Consider the following 14528-nt stretch of genomic DNA (forward strand, 5'->3'; position numbering starts at 1 on the left):
AGATTAAAATCAAAGAGCTTCCCCCTCGGTAAGAGGGTGCAATCCCTTCTTTGACATTTTTTGTATGCTTTTCACCATCGAACCTGTGCTTCTGTCTGTGATGTTTGGTAGAGTTTTCTCCCTTGAATGTTGGATTATTTGATATTTTGTGGTGACAAGATATATTGCCGAGGGTCAAGGTTCTTTGGTGCTCTGTGTTGTGGCAAGTGAAAGTAGGTACAGCTGCCTTTGAATGAGAACATTCCCTCGTCATCTATTACTCTATTTATCCCAGTTCACAATTTTACTTTGATCTTGTTTTATGTATAATGTAAAGCAGTACTGAAGTTGCCAGCTGACTGTTTCAAACCTCTTCCACTGATGGTGGTGTGTTTCTTGGTACTTTGTCAGTTTTTAGTATCGCTACCTACAGGTACTACCGCAGTTGTAGTTGTGCCTCCAATTTGTAGTTAACCGCGGTTTGCTATAGTAAACGTCTGGAGTCAGTAAATTGACTTTTCAAGAAAACTTCTGCTTGCCTTATAGTGTCTCATGTATTATTATCAATATCATGTTGATCTATAAGCTTGATAATGATATGATTCAAATTTAAATCATTCCTCATCTTCGGTATAGTTGGAATGTTGGATCTTAATTTTCTTCAAATTTTGTGCAATCCAAGTTTCTTGTATAATTCAATCTCTATTGACTACAGGTTCTTCACATATATGTACCTGAGCAAGAAAAACAAGGTTGCATGAAGCTACAACAGCTTTCCTGGATATGCCCCCGTGCCATACGACTACTAAAGACAGCGTCAACACGGAACTCTCTTTCACCACAAAGCTTGAGCCTTAACCACAGAATGGCCTCCACGAGCAATGGTGTACCACCAACTAACAAGATGTTGGAGGCAAAGTCATTGGTTGGAGTGTGTCAGATGACCAGTACCAGTGACAAGGAGGCCAATTTCGCTGTGTGCCGTTCTCTCATTGAGAAAGCAAAAATGCGTGGTGTTCAGGTAATTGCTTTTCTTTCCATTTAAAGTTGGAGATCCGGGTTTGGATTCTTTGGGTTTTTGTTCTGCTGAAGAAAATGGTCACAATCGTGGAGACCAAAAAAAAGGGTCTTTATAGTTGATTTATTATTCTGGGTTCAGATGAAAATTGGTAACATTCATATAAGTGTCAACACACTGCCGCTTGCAGGAGCGTGTACTGTAAAAAAAATACCAAATTGACAGAAAAAATCTCAGGACTTGATTGGTCATTATAAATCACTGTTATTATCATGTGGAGTCTGATTTTTTTCTTATAATTTGTCATGGTTTCATTTTGTTCTGACAGTCACTACCCTCAGGGTTTGGAGTATATTTAACAAGTGTTCAGTGTGTCTTTTTGAGCAGATGATGTATTTCCCTGAAGCATGTGACTACATTGCCGACTCCAAAGAGCAGTCCATGCAAATGGCCGAGTCGCTTGATGGTGACCTAGTATCTCGTTACCGGGACGCTGCCAGGCAACATCAGCTGTGGCTGTCCATTGGAGGATTTCATCAAAAGGTGACAGGATCTGAAAGATTAAGCAAGTTTCATGTCATAACATCATCATGTATACTGTGCATATATTCTCGTTCTACATCACAACATTAAGTGTTTGGACTTTTCTGTAACCTATTATTATACTATACATGTTCACGATTTTAAATAAAAAAGAAGCATCAGCAAGAGACTTTTTCCGGAGGTTGTATCACTTTTTCTGATTCGACGCCATTTTATGCCTATGACCATGTACAACAGGTAATTCTGTACCTGTGGCATGTATTTTGTTTTTTGTGTTATTTTAAGACTGGTTATCTTATGGGTTAGCTGCGACCACATGTAAAACTAAAAGGATTGTGACTTTTTACCATAAATTTGTGTCTCTCTTTCTGTCCTTGTTATTTACGAAAGGGACCAGAAAGTGACCCAACCAGAGTACAGAACACCCACATCATCATTGACGATGAGGGGAATATCAGGGCTACGTACAACAAGACACATCTCTTTGACCTTGACCTTCAAGGACGCGTTAGACTGTGTGAGAGCGACTATACAGTACCAGGGCAGAGCATCGTAACACCTGTGTCGACACCTGTTGGGAGAGTTGCGCTTTCGACTGTATCCTTGACTACCTCCTCTTGTTTAGTCATTAATTTGTAAAAATATGTGTGTGTGTGTGTGGGGGGGGGGGGGGGGGGGGGGGGGGTGTTTGAATTGTCTGTTTTTAAGTTGAGGCGAGTATTGACTAAATGTTTTCAGATAGGCTGGGAATCGATATTTTCAGTCTCTTTAAATATTCACTTTTTGCTTTGTAGAGGACAGACTGAAAATCTTTCAGAACTGTTGTGTTATTTGGCAGTTAAGCTCAGGTTTTACGAGCGTCTATTGTGACGTGGTGACATAAACCGTTGGGTGGTGTTTTTTTTAGTTATGAAGGACTTTCATTTTAACTGAGCACACACACGAGCAAGGTTTGGATGGATTGTGAATCAAATCAAACATAAAACAAACAAGTTACGTAAGGCAAAATTACTACATTTAGTCAAGCTGTCAAACTCACGGAATGAAACTGATCGCACTGCATTGTTTTACCAAGACAATACAGCTTCGTCGATCCCCGCGAGATGGAAATCGCTCATTTGTTATAATTTGCAAAACGAAGTGAAATTGACTAGCCAGAATAGCGCGGTAGTGTATTATGCGCTAAGCAGGAAAGCACGCTTTTCTGTATTCTTTTTAACTTTCTGAGCTTGTTTTAAATACAACATATCATATGTATTATGTTTTTGGAATCAGGAATTGATAATGAATAAGATGAAATTATTTTTGGATCAATTTCTTAAATTTTAATTGTAATTTGTATTACTAATTAACCTATTTTCGTTAATTGTGATCACATTTTAAGAGTAAACATGACATATGTATACATTTTTAGATTCAGAATTTTGATGAAGAATATGATGCAATCAATTTTAAAACTGTATGCAAAAAAATCAATTTTAAGGACAACTTCAATGAGCAAACTAATTAACTAATTTTTAAGCTTCCAGGCTGCAATGCAATCCGATAGTCTGGACTTCGTCAAAGATTGCTTGACCAAAATTTCAACCAATTTGGTTGAAAAATGAGAGCGTGACAAAGCGGTCTCAACTTTTAAAAAAAGCTGGATATGACGTCATCAAAGACATTCATCGGAAAAGAAAAAAAACCGTCTGGGGATATTATACCTAGGAATTCTCATGTAAATTTTGATGAAGATCGGTGCAGTAGTTTTCTCTGAATCGCTCTACACATACACACACACACAGACACACATACACCACACCCTCGTCTCGATTCCCCCGTCTATAAGAATAAGAAGAATAAGAATACTTTATTATCTCATAGAGAAATTCAGGCGTGGTACATAACAATAATACAAACAGGACATTGTTTTTACATAAGACATATAGCACTATGTAACAGGGCAGGTTATAAACACACCTCCCACATACCTTCTGGCCATTCCTTGCATTGTGCTTACGCATTCAGTCATGAACACATCCATGTCTCACTTACACATCGCACACATGGACATTCTTATACGCTCAACTTACCCATTCACACATGGACATTCGAATGTTAAAACATATGTTAAAACATATAGTCAAAACTTGACTAAATGTAATAAAAAGGTGCATTAACTTAAACAAGCATTGATCATCTGCCCTCACTGTTATAAAAAGTATGCATGGCCTGCCAAGCACCTTGACTTTTAGGTTTTCTCAGACATTAAGATTTGAGCTTTAAAAATTCACACACTCACACATTTGTGGTTGTATGACCTCCAAACATGAGGATGAAAGTCGCATGTTCATTTCAATGCTTGTTAAGTTGATATCCTCACAAGTGCCAGGAGACTGGTTCAGCACAACTTGCACTTACTCTAACCCAAAAACAGGTAGACTGCTAATGTTCCAATATATTCAGAATCAGAAAACAAGAGTTGTAGTTTAATGGAGTACTTTGTTATTGACAAAACAGAACGTTACATTTACAGTACGTCGACCCACTGGTCTTTTAAGCAGACAGACAAACAAACACTTATGATACAGATAATGAACTTATCTTAGAAGCGTGGATGTAACTCGCTTTTAAGATGCCAATGAGGTAATAAAGAAGAATTGTAGGTTAATGGAACGTTTATTATTGACAAAAATTACCTTGATGATATGCATGCATTTGTGTATGTATGCATGCATTTGTGTTTATAAAAGGTTATCTGACTTCATACCATTGGCCATGTATGAGACATCATTGTCTTGAATAAAGTAGAAACCTGTGAATGCAGAACTGGTTAATTTCTAAAAGGTATACATTATTGATATTATTTATGTCTGCCTTCTACGCATTGTTTTTCCCTAATGTGTTTAAGTGTTATGATGTGAGGTTTCCAGAGCTGTCAATAGCGCTAGCTCAGCAGGGAGCGGACATTTTAACCTTCCCATCAGCCTTCACACAGACGACGGGAATGGCCCACTGGGAAGTGTTGCTCCGAGCTCGCGCCATTGAAAACCAGTGTTACGTCGTTGCAGCAGCCCAGACAGGAAAACACAACGCTAAGCGGACATCTTATGGACACGCCATGGTAGAGTATCGATCATACAGTTGCACCCCCCTTTCAAGACCCCCCAATTTAAGACTTCCTCCCCTTTAAGACCTTGTTTTCTCAGACTTTCTGTTCATAACCTCTGTAAATGTACCCCCATTTTAAGTTTCCCTCCTTTTTAAGACCTATAATTTTCTCAGACTTTTGGAGGTCTTAAAAGGTTTTTTTCACTGTAGTCAAAACAGAACAGCGAGGATGATGTTTATGCTGCTTTTACAGTGGAACCCCCTTTCGAAGACCTTCAATCAATCAATCAATATGAGGCTTATATCGCGCGTATTCCGTGGGTACAGTTCTAAGCGCAGGGATTTATTTTTTTATTTTATGCAATTTATATTGCCCACATATTCAAGGCGCAGGGATTTATTTATGCCGTGTGAGATGGAATTTTCTTTACACAATACATCACGCATTCACAGCGGCCAGCAGATCGCAGCCATTTCGGCGCATATCCTACTTTTTACGGACTATTATTCGAAGTCACACGGGTATTTTGGTGGACATTTTTATCTATGCCTATACAATTTTGCCAGGAAAGACCCTTTTGTCCATCGTGGGATCTTAAACGTGCACACCCCAATGTAGTGTACACGAAGGGACCTCGGTTTTTCGTCTCATCCGAAAGACTAGCACTTGAACCCACCACCTAGGTTAGGAAAGGGGGGAAAAAATTGCTAACGCCCTGACCCAGGGTCGAACTCGCAACCTCTCGCTTCCGAGCGCAAGTGCGTTACCACTCGGCCACCCAGTCCTCCAATCTTAGAAAATCAGGTCTTTGAAAGAAGGGAATCTTAAAGTAAGGGCAAATTTACAGATGTTTTGATCACAAAATCTGAAAAAATCCAGGTCTTAAAAAGGGGGAAGTTATTGTTTGGTCTTTCAAGGAGGGTTCCACTGTCATTTCTTGTGACTGCAACTTGTTAATGTTGTGAATGCATCATTATGTGTATTTTATTCAGCAGTTTCAAGATAGGTATGTATAGCAAGATAAATTTCAATTCAATAACTGTGGGTAATATCTTTCTTTCTTTATTTGGTGTTTAACGTCGTTTTCAACCATTCAAGGTTATATCGCGACGGTGTGGGTAATATTCTCCACTGAATTGTGCAAGGCACAGACATACAGTGGAACCCCCTGTTAAGACCTCAAAAAGTTTGAGAGAAAAAATCGGGTTAATGCCAGTTTATGTTGTCATTCATTCTCCAAATTGTGTCTGTTTTCTTCAGATTGTGGATCCGTGGGGTACAGTGATTGCTCAGTGCAAAGAAGGAACAGACATTGCAGTAGGCGAGGTAGACCTAGCTTACCTGGCTCAAATACGTCAAGACATGCCGGTCTGGAAACATCGCAGGCACGATCTGTACTCACAGGTCATTCCACTTCAGTCTACTTCAGGTGTGTAGCAACCAGCATTCAAGGATTCTTGGGGCATATCTTTTTTTTTTTAAATTCCGCTCACGATTTGTATTCACATGCCATTCCATTTCAGTCTACTTCAGGTGTGTAGCATTCAAGGATATCTTGGGGTATCGTATTTGACGGACTACAAGCCGCGACTTTAAAAAAAAAAATCGCATTGCGGCTTATAAAAAGATGCGGCTAAAACGTTTCCTAAACTTAAATAGCATTCACCTAATGGAAGTCGCCGCGGATTTTCATTTCGCTCGGTTAGCGATTACCGGTACTTTATTAGCTCTCTACGCAAGACTCGGCGCTTTTCTCTTTCTTTCGTGAATCTTCGTTTGTCAACAAGTTGTCGTGACAAGATAGCGTACACAGGGTTCGTACAGAGTCCTTGAACCCTGGAAAACTCCTTGAAAATTGGAAAACCTTTTTCAGGCCTTGAAAAGTGCTTGAAAATAGAGTTTTGTTAAATAGTCATTGAAAAGTACTTGATTTTTCCAAATTCTTGCCTATACATTTCGTCAGCAGCTTGTCTTATTTAAAAAAAAATGCAACCCCCTTTTTTTCCCGTCAAATACAGTACACACATTTTGGAGGAATAAAAGATCGAGTGAAAACGAAAGCAGACAAACTAACTATTACTAGTCACATGTAGTTGCTTCCCTTCCCGGAAGTTGGCAAGGGAAACAACTACGGAATGACTAATAGTTTGCAGACTTGAAAAACTGAAGGTAAGCTTGGTGCTTTGCATTAATTTGGGGAAAATCATGTCCTTGAAAAGCATTTATTTGGTCCTGGAAATGTCCTTGAAAACTCATTGAATTGTATCAGCTCTGCCCTGCAGGAACCCTGCGTACAGAGAAACACCGGATGTGTCAGGATCTCGCGCGCGCGAGATTTCGTTTTTTTGTGTCTCGCGATAGTTGGAGGAGCGAGAGCCGCCATGTTGTGTTTTCGTCTGCTCGAAATGTGCGCAAAAGTCATACAAGTAAGAGAAAAGATAACAGAGTTTATGCTTTCTTCTTCTTCTTCTTCTTTGTTCATGGGCTGAAACTCCCACGTTCACTCATGTTTTTGCACGAGTGGGTTTTTACGTGCATGACCGTTTTTACCCCGCCATTCAGGCAGCCATACGCCGCTTTCGGAGGACGTTATGCTTTCATTATGACGGCTGATTTATTGTAACAAAATCAATAAAGTTGATAATGGTTCCTCAAGCTGTTTTAGAAAGTATTTACCTTTAGTCTATGACAGTGGTGTTGTGAATTATCTTGTAACAGATGGTCGCAGTGGCGTGGTGGTAAGACGTCGGCCTCCTAATCGGGAGGTCGTGAGTTCGAATCCCGGTCGCTGCAGCCTGGTGGGTTAAGAGTGGAGATTTTTCCGATCTCCCAGGTCAACTTATGTGCAGATCTGCTAGTGACTTTACCCCCTACGTGTGTCCACGCAAGCACAAGACCAAGTGCGCACGGAAAAGATCCTGTAATCCAGGTCGGAGTTCGGTGGGTTATAGACGAAAATACCCAGCATGTCTCCCCCGAAATCGGCGTATGCTGCCCGAATGGCGGGGTAAAAACGGTCATACACGTAAAACTCCACTCGTGCTAAAAACATGAGTGAACAGTGGCTGCATGTACAGAGTTGACAGATAACTGGGGACAATATACAAAATGAAGATTTGTTTCATTTTCTCGTTTTCATTTCCAATGCATAGTGAATTAAGCTCACTTCATTTTTAGTTTCAGATGATCTTGACAAACAGACGACATACCAGTTTGGACATGTACACATGGAGTCCAGCTGTGTGTTTGCTCGCACATCTCTTTCCTTTGCCTTCGTCAACATCAAGCCTGTACTACCTGGCCGTATCCTTCACATCGATTTATGTAAAAACAATTATTAAGCTATTTTATCATGAGTGGAGGTCCTTCGTTGCTGCCCTTACATGCCAACCGGAATAACGAACAGTTACAAAGTAAGTATATCATGGCAGTATTTGGATGAAATTAAATTGTTTCACATGATCTTTGGGTTATTTAAAAAAAAATTATCTGCTGTCTCTACGTCTGCATTTTGAGGAGTACTTGACATTGTGTGCAGGGGTTTGTATTATTTTGATATTGTGTTTTGTATTTCACACTTTTTGATACAGAGACATGCAGACTTCATATTTTACAGCTTCTGTTTGTATGTATTGAGACCTCCATGTGTTGTGGTATTAACGTCAAAAATGCTTTTGCAGTCAATTGAGTAACCCATGGAGTACACCAGGGATCGCGCTAGCTTTTTAAAAAACGCGTAAGTCATACGCAACGAAACGAAAAAAACGCGTCACGGACCAATATTTTTGCGTACTACGAAAACACGTACAGACACAAACAAAACACGCACGAAAGACTTAAAGACACTCCTTACCTAAATACGGCGAGTTTTCCTGTCGAACTCCGCGCACGCCTGTCGAATAACACCCCTGCTGTCTCCAACCTTCGGGCCTTGCGAGTTTGTTTCCCGCTCTAATACGACTAGACACACTTTCCGCCTTTTGGAAGCGCGAGATGGGAGAGCAGCTAATGTCTGTTTCATTATCCGACAAGACATTATCTGGTAATACCCTCGTTACGTTCGTTTGCGATACTTCGATGCAAAAAGAAACGGACTTTAGTTTTGACGCGCAGATTTCATGTGTGTCGTCACTTCTCGAGCCCTATAGTCAGTTTCAGGATCGGGTGATTATTAAGTCAGAGCAAAAGCGCTGCGTGAAGACAAGAAAAAGTTGCAATATTTTTGCGTATGGCTTACGCGGCGCGGCGAAAAAAACCGCGTCAGCGACTTTTAAAATGCGTCAAATACGCAAAAATCGTGCGTAAACGCGATCCCTGACACTTTATGTGACAGGGTGACGTAGTAGTCCCCTTTTGTCACAGGCAGTTGCTCTGCATTGATGAAGTCGTCTCCCTGCCGAAATGTGAGCTATTTATAGTGGCTTGATGGTTGTGGCATGTTGGAAGACAGCACACCAGTGAGATGTGGAGTAGCTGTTTATGATGGAGTGTGGCTGCTGTTGTCAACTTGTATGCTCTCAGGACTTTTAGCGTACCCAGGGCAGTATTTGTAGGTCTAAGAAATTGGCTCCTGTTTGGATGCCCTTTCCCTTACAGAAAAAAAGCCTTATGGCGAGGCTCACAGTGAGGACGCAGCGACATCGCTGTGAGGCCGTAATTTACCCTGCAAATTAGGTTTGCCCGGACTAAGTCGCGGCTAGCTGCAACCTACCCGCAAGCTTGTTGCGACCTGGTCGCGACTAGCTGCGATGTCCCAGACCCCTCCTGCAAGCATGACTCCAAAGGTGATTGTTGTGCTTCGTGCACTTGGTTACATTAACAATTTATGAGTTTGACCTTGACTCTGACAAGATATGTTGATAGCATCACTGCGCCCAGTGGAGCGTCTGAGTGACCTGACACAGGCAGAGGTGTCGGATCTATTTTCTTTGGTTCAGCGAGTTTCCAACCTCACCCAGAGACTCTTTAACGCTTCAGCGGTTACGGTGGCAGTACAGGATGGCCCTGATGCAGGACAGACTGTGAAGGTACCTGCACAGTGGGAACCCTCCCCCCCCTTCCTTTAAGGACCCCCCCCCCCCCCCACCACCACCACTGTAGCAGCAGAAAGAGTGGCATTAATTTTTTCTCAATCTTTTTTTTAATATTTTCCTTACTGACTCATGTCACGAAGTTTGTCAAACGCATGTTTGCTCATTGAGAATAGCTCTATTCTTATACATGTAGGGCTGGTAATGGCAATGTAGCAGCAGAAAGAGTGGCATTATATTTTTTCTCAATAATTTTTATTCTTTTCCTTATTATAGACTTATGTTATGAAGTTTGTCGAACATATGACTGTTTGCTCGACGTTGAGAATAGCACTATTCTTTTTACATGTATTATAGGGCTGGCAATGTTCGTCTGAGTGATGCTTTAATTTCTATCCTCCTCAGATTAAAGAAATTGAGGCACCCCAGTTTGTGAAACGATTTCCTGTGCTCATACAGAATTGTAAACTGGAATCAAAGTATTTTACAGTTATCAGTTTTGCTGTGTTAATTCTTATTGATTATGATGTAATGTGAATGAACTTTCTGACTATGAAATTTGCCATTCTTTGCAGCATGTGCATGTTCACATCATGCCAAGGAAGCCTGGAGATTTTGAAGAGAATGATGATATTTATTATGAGGTAAGCGACATTATGCGTGTTACAGTCAAAATTGTCTATAACGACTAGCCAAGGGACCAACCAAAAGGGGTCGTTATAGACAGCGGGTCGCAATGGTATTACTGTACGGTGAACAATATTATAGAAAACGAAGTCGTCAAGGATCCGTTGGGGGTGGTTGCAATGGACAGGTAGTTGTTATTGAGAGGTGGTCGCTAGGGCAGTTTTGACTGTATTTTGATGTTTCTGTCTTCAAAGGGTCTCTCTCTGGGCTAGGGAGAGTTACACCATGTAATGGTTGCGCAACTGGTTTGAATAACGACAGTGGGTATCGTTAAGCAAAATAATCAAGACCAGAATAATCACACTCATGCATGCAGATAACTTTTTGAACAATAGTTAGTTGACAAGACGTGAGCATTCACTCTCCATGAACATTTGATGTACTCAGTTGTTTTCATGCGCAGACCTGGCTCGTGAAAAATCTTGACTAGTGCTGAATTACATGTATGATTATTTAAAATATATGATCATTCTTTTTCGGGTTTTTTAATGTGTGGATCTGTATATGTGTGTGTGTGTGTGTGTGTGTGCGTGTGTTTCAAAAACGTTTGTTACATTCTTGTTCCTTCCTTTTGGGTTTTTGTGTACAATTAATTTACTTACAAACGACATGGTCAAAAACAATGTTTCTCTTGTTTTCAGCTGCAGAAGCATGATCGAGAGTTGTCTGCAAAGTCACCTGGTATGCGCACTGTTGAACAGATGGCGGAGGAGGCGAGCATGATGAGAGCTGCATTCAAGGACTCTTTATGATGGGGGGCCGGGTAGCTCAGTTGGTAGAGCACTGGACTAGTGATCCTATTAGGTTGACCGGGATTCGAACCTGTGACCTCAGGACCTAACACCTCTGTCACACTAGGGCTGGGTCCTCACGGAGCGCCGTGCAATTGACTGCGCTCTCATGGAGTGCTCACGGCGTGCTAGGAGTTGTTACTGCGCGTCCACGGCGTGTCGATTAAGCGGAGGTGCATGTATACGACAGGGGAGTGTATTGTGCGTTATGGGGTTGGCTCAAACGCACAGGCAACTTCCTGCTAATGCTGACGGACGCGGTAGAAGCGCAGTGACATCCCCAAGGACTCCGTGACGTCTCTGTGAGTTCTCCGTGCAAACTCCCTGCAAACGCTGATGGACGCAGTAGAAGCGCAGTGACCTCTCCGTGCAAGCGCCGCCGACTTACCACTGCGTCCGTACTGCGCGATAACGGAACTCTTGTGGCGCTGTAGGAGACTTTGCTGCGCTGCTACAGCGTTCCTACCACGCGCATATCAACAAACAAAATCTCCTTAATAATAATAATATCAGAACGCCGAGCGACGGCGCATACTTTGTGCATTCTCGAAGTGCGCGCCGTTGCATGGTGTTCTTGGGGACCCCACCACCTCAAATGGAGATGCCACCGCGTTGCTCCGATGCTGTAGGAGACCCTACTGCGCGCTTCTTCACGTTCTTAATTTTTCTTGGATGCCGCGGGAACGTCGCGAGGACGCAGCCCTAGTGTGACAGGGGTTTAATGTCCCAGGTTCGAATCCCGGTCAACTTTATGTGCAGACACAGAGATGGTATCTATACTCCAACCCCATGTCACATAAAAGACCTGGGTCATTCTACCATAAGTGCAGGTGGCTGATTACACCCAAACATGCACACACCTGGTTAGCGCAGCTCTTGTTGCTGCTAGCTTTCCACTGGAAGGAAGCGACCCGAATTACCCAGCATTTGGATAGTAGAGTCAATGAAATGATAGATACCAGCTGATTCTGTCTTGTCATCAACCTTAAAGGTACTGAACTTGTCAAATCCAGGTTTCATTGACTTGCACCCAAAGAGTCAAGAACTGCGATTTTTTTACGAATTAATTTCGTACTCGGACCTGGCTGGTCTTGGCCTATTTTTGGATCTAAATTTAGATCAGGTAGATCACCACATCATGCACAAAAAGATATGTCACTAAGCAAACTATGTCAGACGTCATCATGAGTTTGTGTAAAACAAAATGGAGGCCGGAATCACTCAGTTGAATTGAACTCCGACCAAACACCACGGAATAACTAGGTTAATTTATGCACTCGCGTGAACAAGAAACTGTCGAGCTTCACATATGTCGTCGTTGGGTAGTTTTGGGTTTGTTTTACTACCATAGGAAGATTTTTGAACTGTAAATGCACTCAGTTGCAACAAAAACGCAAAACGAAGGCTGTGAGCTGCACTGTGCCTTTAATGTCTTTTTCTGGGGAACTTCAAGGGGTTTCCAGACCTGGGAACCCATACGATTTCGTCGTATTTTGTACGCATGATTGTCTAGAATACGATCAGTATGGTCAGTGAAAAAAAAATACAACGAGAAAAATTCTTTGACAACAAGCGCATCCCGAAGCTGATCCGGTATTTTGACACATGATCACAGTTTCTGTTAGTAAAAATTAAAAGAAACATTTGTTTTAAATGTATTGGTAAACTTAATTAACAGTACGATGGACGCGCGTAAAGCATGTTTCAATCGTGGATGTTGAAATGTTGTGTGGAGTACGCTAATTTTTCTGAAAATACACCAAGTTTCTTTGATCCAAGTGCAAAACAGGGGTTCCCAATTTTGGGTTTCGTCCTTGTAATCTTAAATGTAGCTTTTTTGCCCGAATTTAAGAGATCATATTGATGTTTTTCTTTCAATCCTTAACTGTGAAAAAATGTTTTGGGGTACAGATATTATCTGTGTTTCTTGTTTGCATACAAAAAGATTACACTTATTCGGGCATTATAAGTATGTGTTTCCTTTCTCAAGAAAATCATTTTTATCTGTAATAGACCTGCTTTCAATCTTTTGTTTAAAACAGATACCTCCTTTTACATTTAGTCAAGTTTTGACTAAATGTTTTAACATAGAGGGGGAATCGAGACGAGGGTCGTGGTATGTGTGTGTGTGTCTGTCTGTGTGTCTGTCTCTGTCTGTGCGTGTGTGTGTGTGTAGAGCGATTTAGACTAAACTACTGGACCGATCGTTAGGAAATTTTACATGAGAGTTCCTGGGTATGATATTCCCAGTAGTATTTTTCATTTTTTGAATAAATGTCTTTCATGACGTCATATCCGGCTTTTTGTAAACTGAAGTTGAGGCGGCACTGTCACACCCTCATTTTTCAATCAAATTGATTGAAATTTTGGCCAAGCAATCTTCGTCGAAGGCCGGACTTTGGTATTGCAATTCAGCTTGGAGGCTTAAAAATTAATGAATGACTTTGGTCATTAAAAATCTGAAAATTGTAATTGAATTTCTTTTTTTATTAAACAATCCAAAATTACGTTCATCTTATTCTTCATCATTTTCTGATTCAAAAAACATATAAATATGTTATATTCGAATTAAAAACAAGCTCTGAAAATTAAAAATATAAAAATTATTATTAAAATAAAATTTCTGAAATTGATTTAAAAACAATTTTATCTTTTCCTTGTTGGTTCCTGATTCCAAAAACATATAGATATATGTTTGGATTAAAAACACGCTCAGAAAGTTAAAACAAAGAGAGGTACAGAAAAGCGTGCTATGCAGCACAGCGAAACCACTACCGCGCTAAACAGGCTCGTCTTTTTCACTGCCTTTTGCACAAGCGGCGGACTACGGTCATTGTGAAACAAGAAGGGCAAAGCCCATACGACTCACATGCTTGACCTTGACCTTAACTAAACCTAGCAATGACATCATACACTAAGAACTGCTTTACACATTTTTCCTACCAAAATACATGTGACCTTGACCCAAGGTCAAGGTCATCCAAGGTCATGCAACACAAAGCTGTTAATTCAAGACATAGGAAGTACAATGGTGCTTATTGGCTCTTTCTACCATGAGATATGGTCACTTTTAGTGGTTCACTACCTTATTTTGGTCACATTTCATAAGGGTCAAAGTGACCTTGACCTTGATCATATGTGACCAAATGTGTCTCATGATGAAAGCATAACATGTGCCCCACATAATTTTTAAGTTTGAAACAGTTATCTTCCATAGTTCAGGGTCAAGGTCACTTCAAAATATGTATACAATCCAACTTTGAAGAGCTTCTGTGACCTTGACCTTGAAGCAAGGTACACCAAACTGGTATCAAAAGATGGGGCTTACTTTGCCCTATATATCATATATAGGTGAGGTATTGAATCTCAAAAACTTCAGAGAAAAT

At 40.9% G+C, this 14528-nt stretch overlaps 1 protein-coding gene across 1 annotated transcript; it reads left to right on the forward strand.

Moving 5' to 3' along the window:
• Positions 1-66: 66 nt before the first annotated feature.
• Positions 67-14150, forward strand: LOC138965115 (nitrilase and fragile histidine triad fusion protein NitFhit-like). The gene is made up of 10 exons (XM_070337245.1): positions 67-212; positions 695-1000; positions 1385-1540; positions 1931-2137; positions 4434-4646; positions 5895-6063; positions 7812-7937; positions 9486-9661; positions 10240-10308; positions 10993-14150. The coding sequence occupies exons 2-10, from the start codon at positions 737-739 to the stop codon at positions 11101-11103; spliced, it is 1491 nt and encodes a 496-aa protein (XP_070193346.1). The 5' UTR covers positions 67-212; positions 695-736; the 3' UTR covers positions 11104-14150.
• Positions 14151-14528: the final 378 nt, after the last annotated feature.

This window comes from Littorina saxatilis, linkage group LG4, assembly GCF_037325665.1.
Source record: "Littorina saxatilis isolate snail1 linkage group LG4, US_GU_Lsax_2.0, whole genome shotgun sequence".
In the NCBI taxonomy this organism is placed as follows: domain Eukaryota; kingdom Metazoa; phylum Mollusca; class Gastropoda; order Littorinimorpha; family Littorinidae; genus Littorina; species Littorina saxatilis.

Bases quoted from the DNA above. Each gene is read 5' to 3' on its own strand.
- LOC138965115 (XM_070337245.1), top strand. From the start codon at position 737: ATGAAGCTACAACAGCTTTCCTGGATATGCCCCCGTGCCATACGACTA. The intron at 6,064-7,811 runs GTGTGTAGCAAC...CTTCATTTTTAG, and splicing joins TCCACTTCAGTCTACTTCAG to TTTCAGATGATCTTGACAAA. The intron at 10,309-10,992 runs GTAAGCGACATT...TCTTGTTTTCAG, and splicing joins ATGATGATATTTATTATGAG to CTGCAGAAGCATGATCGAGA.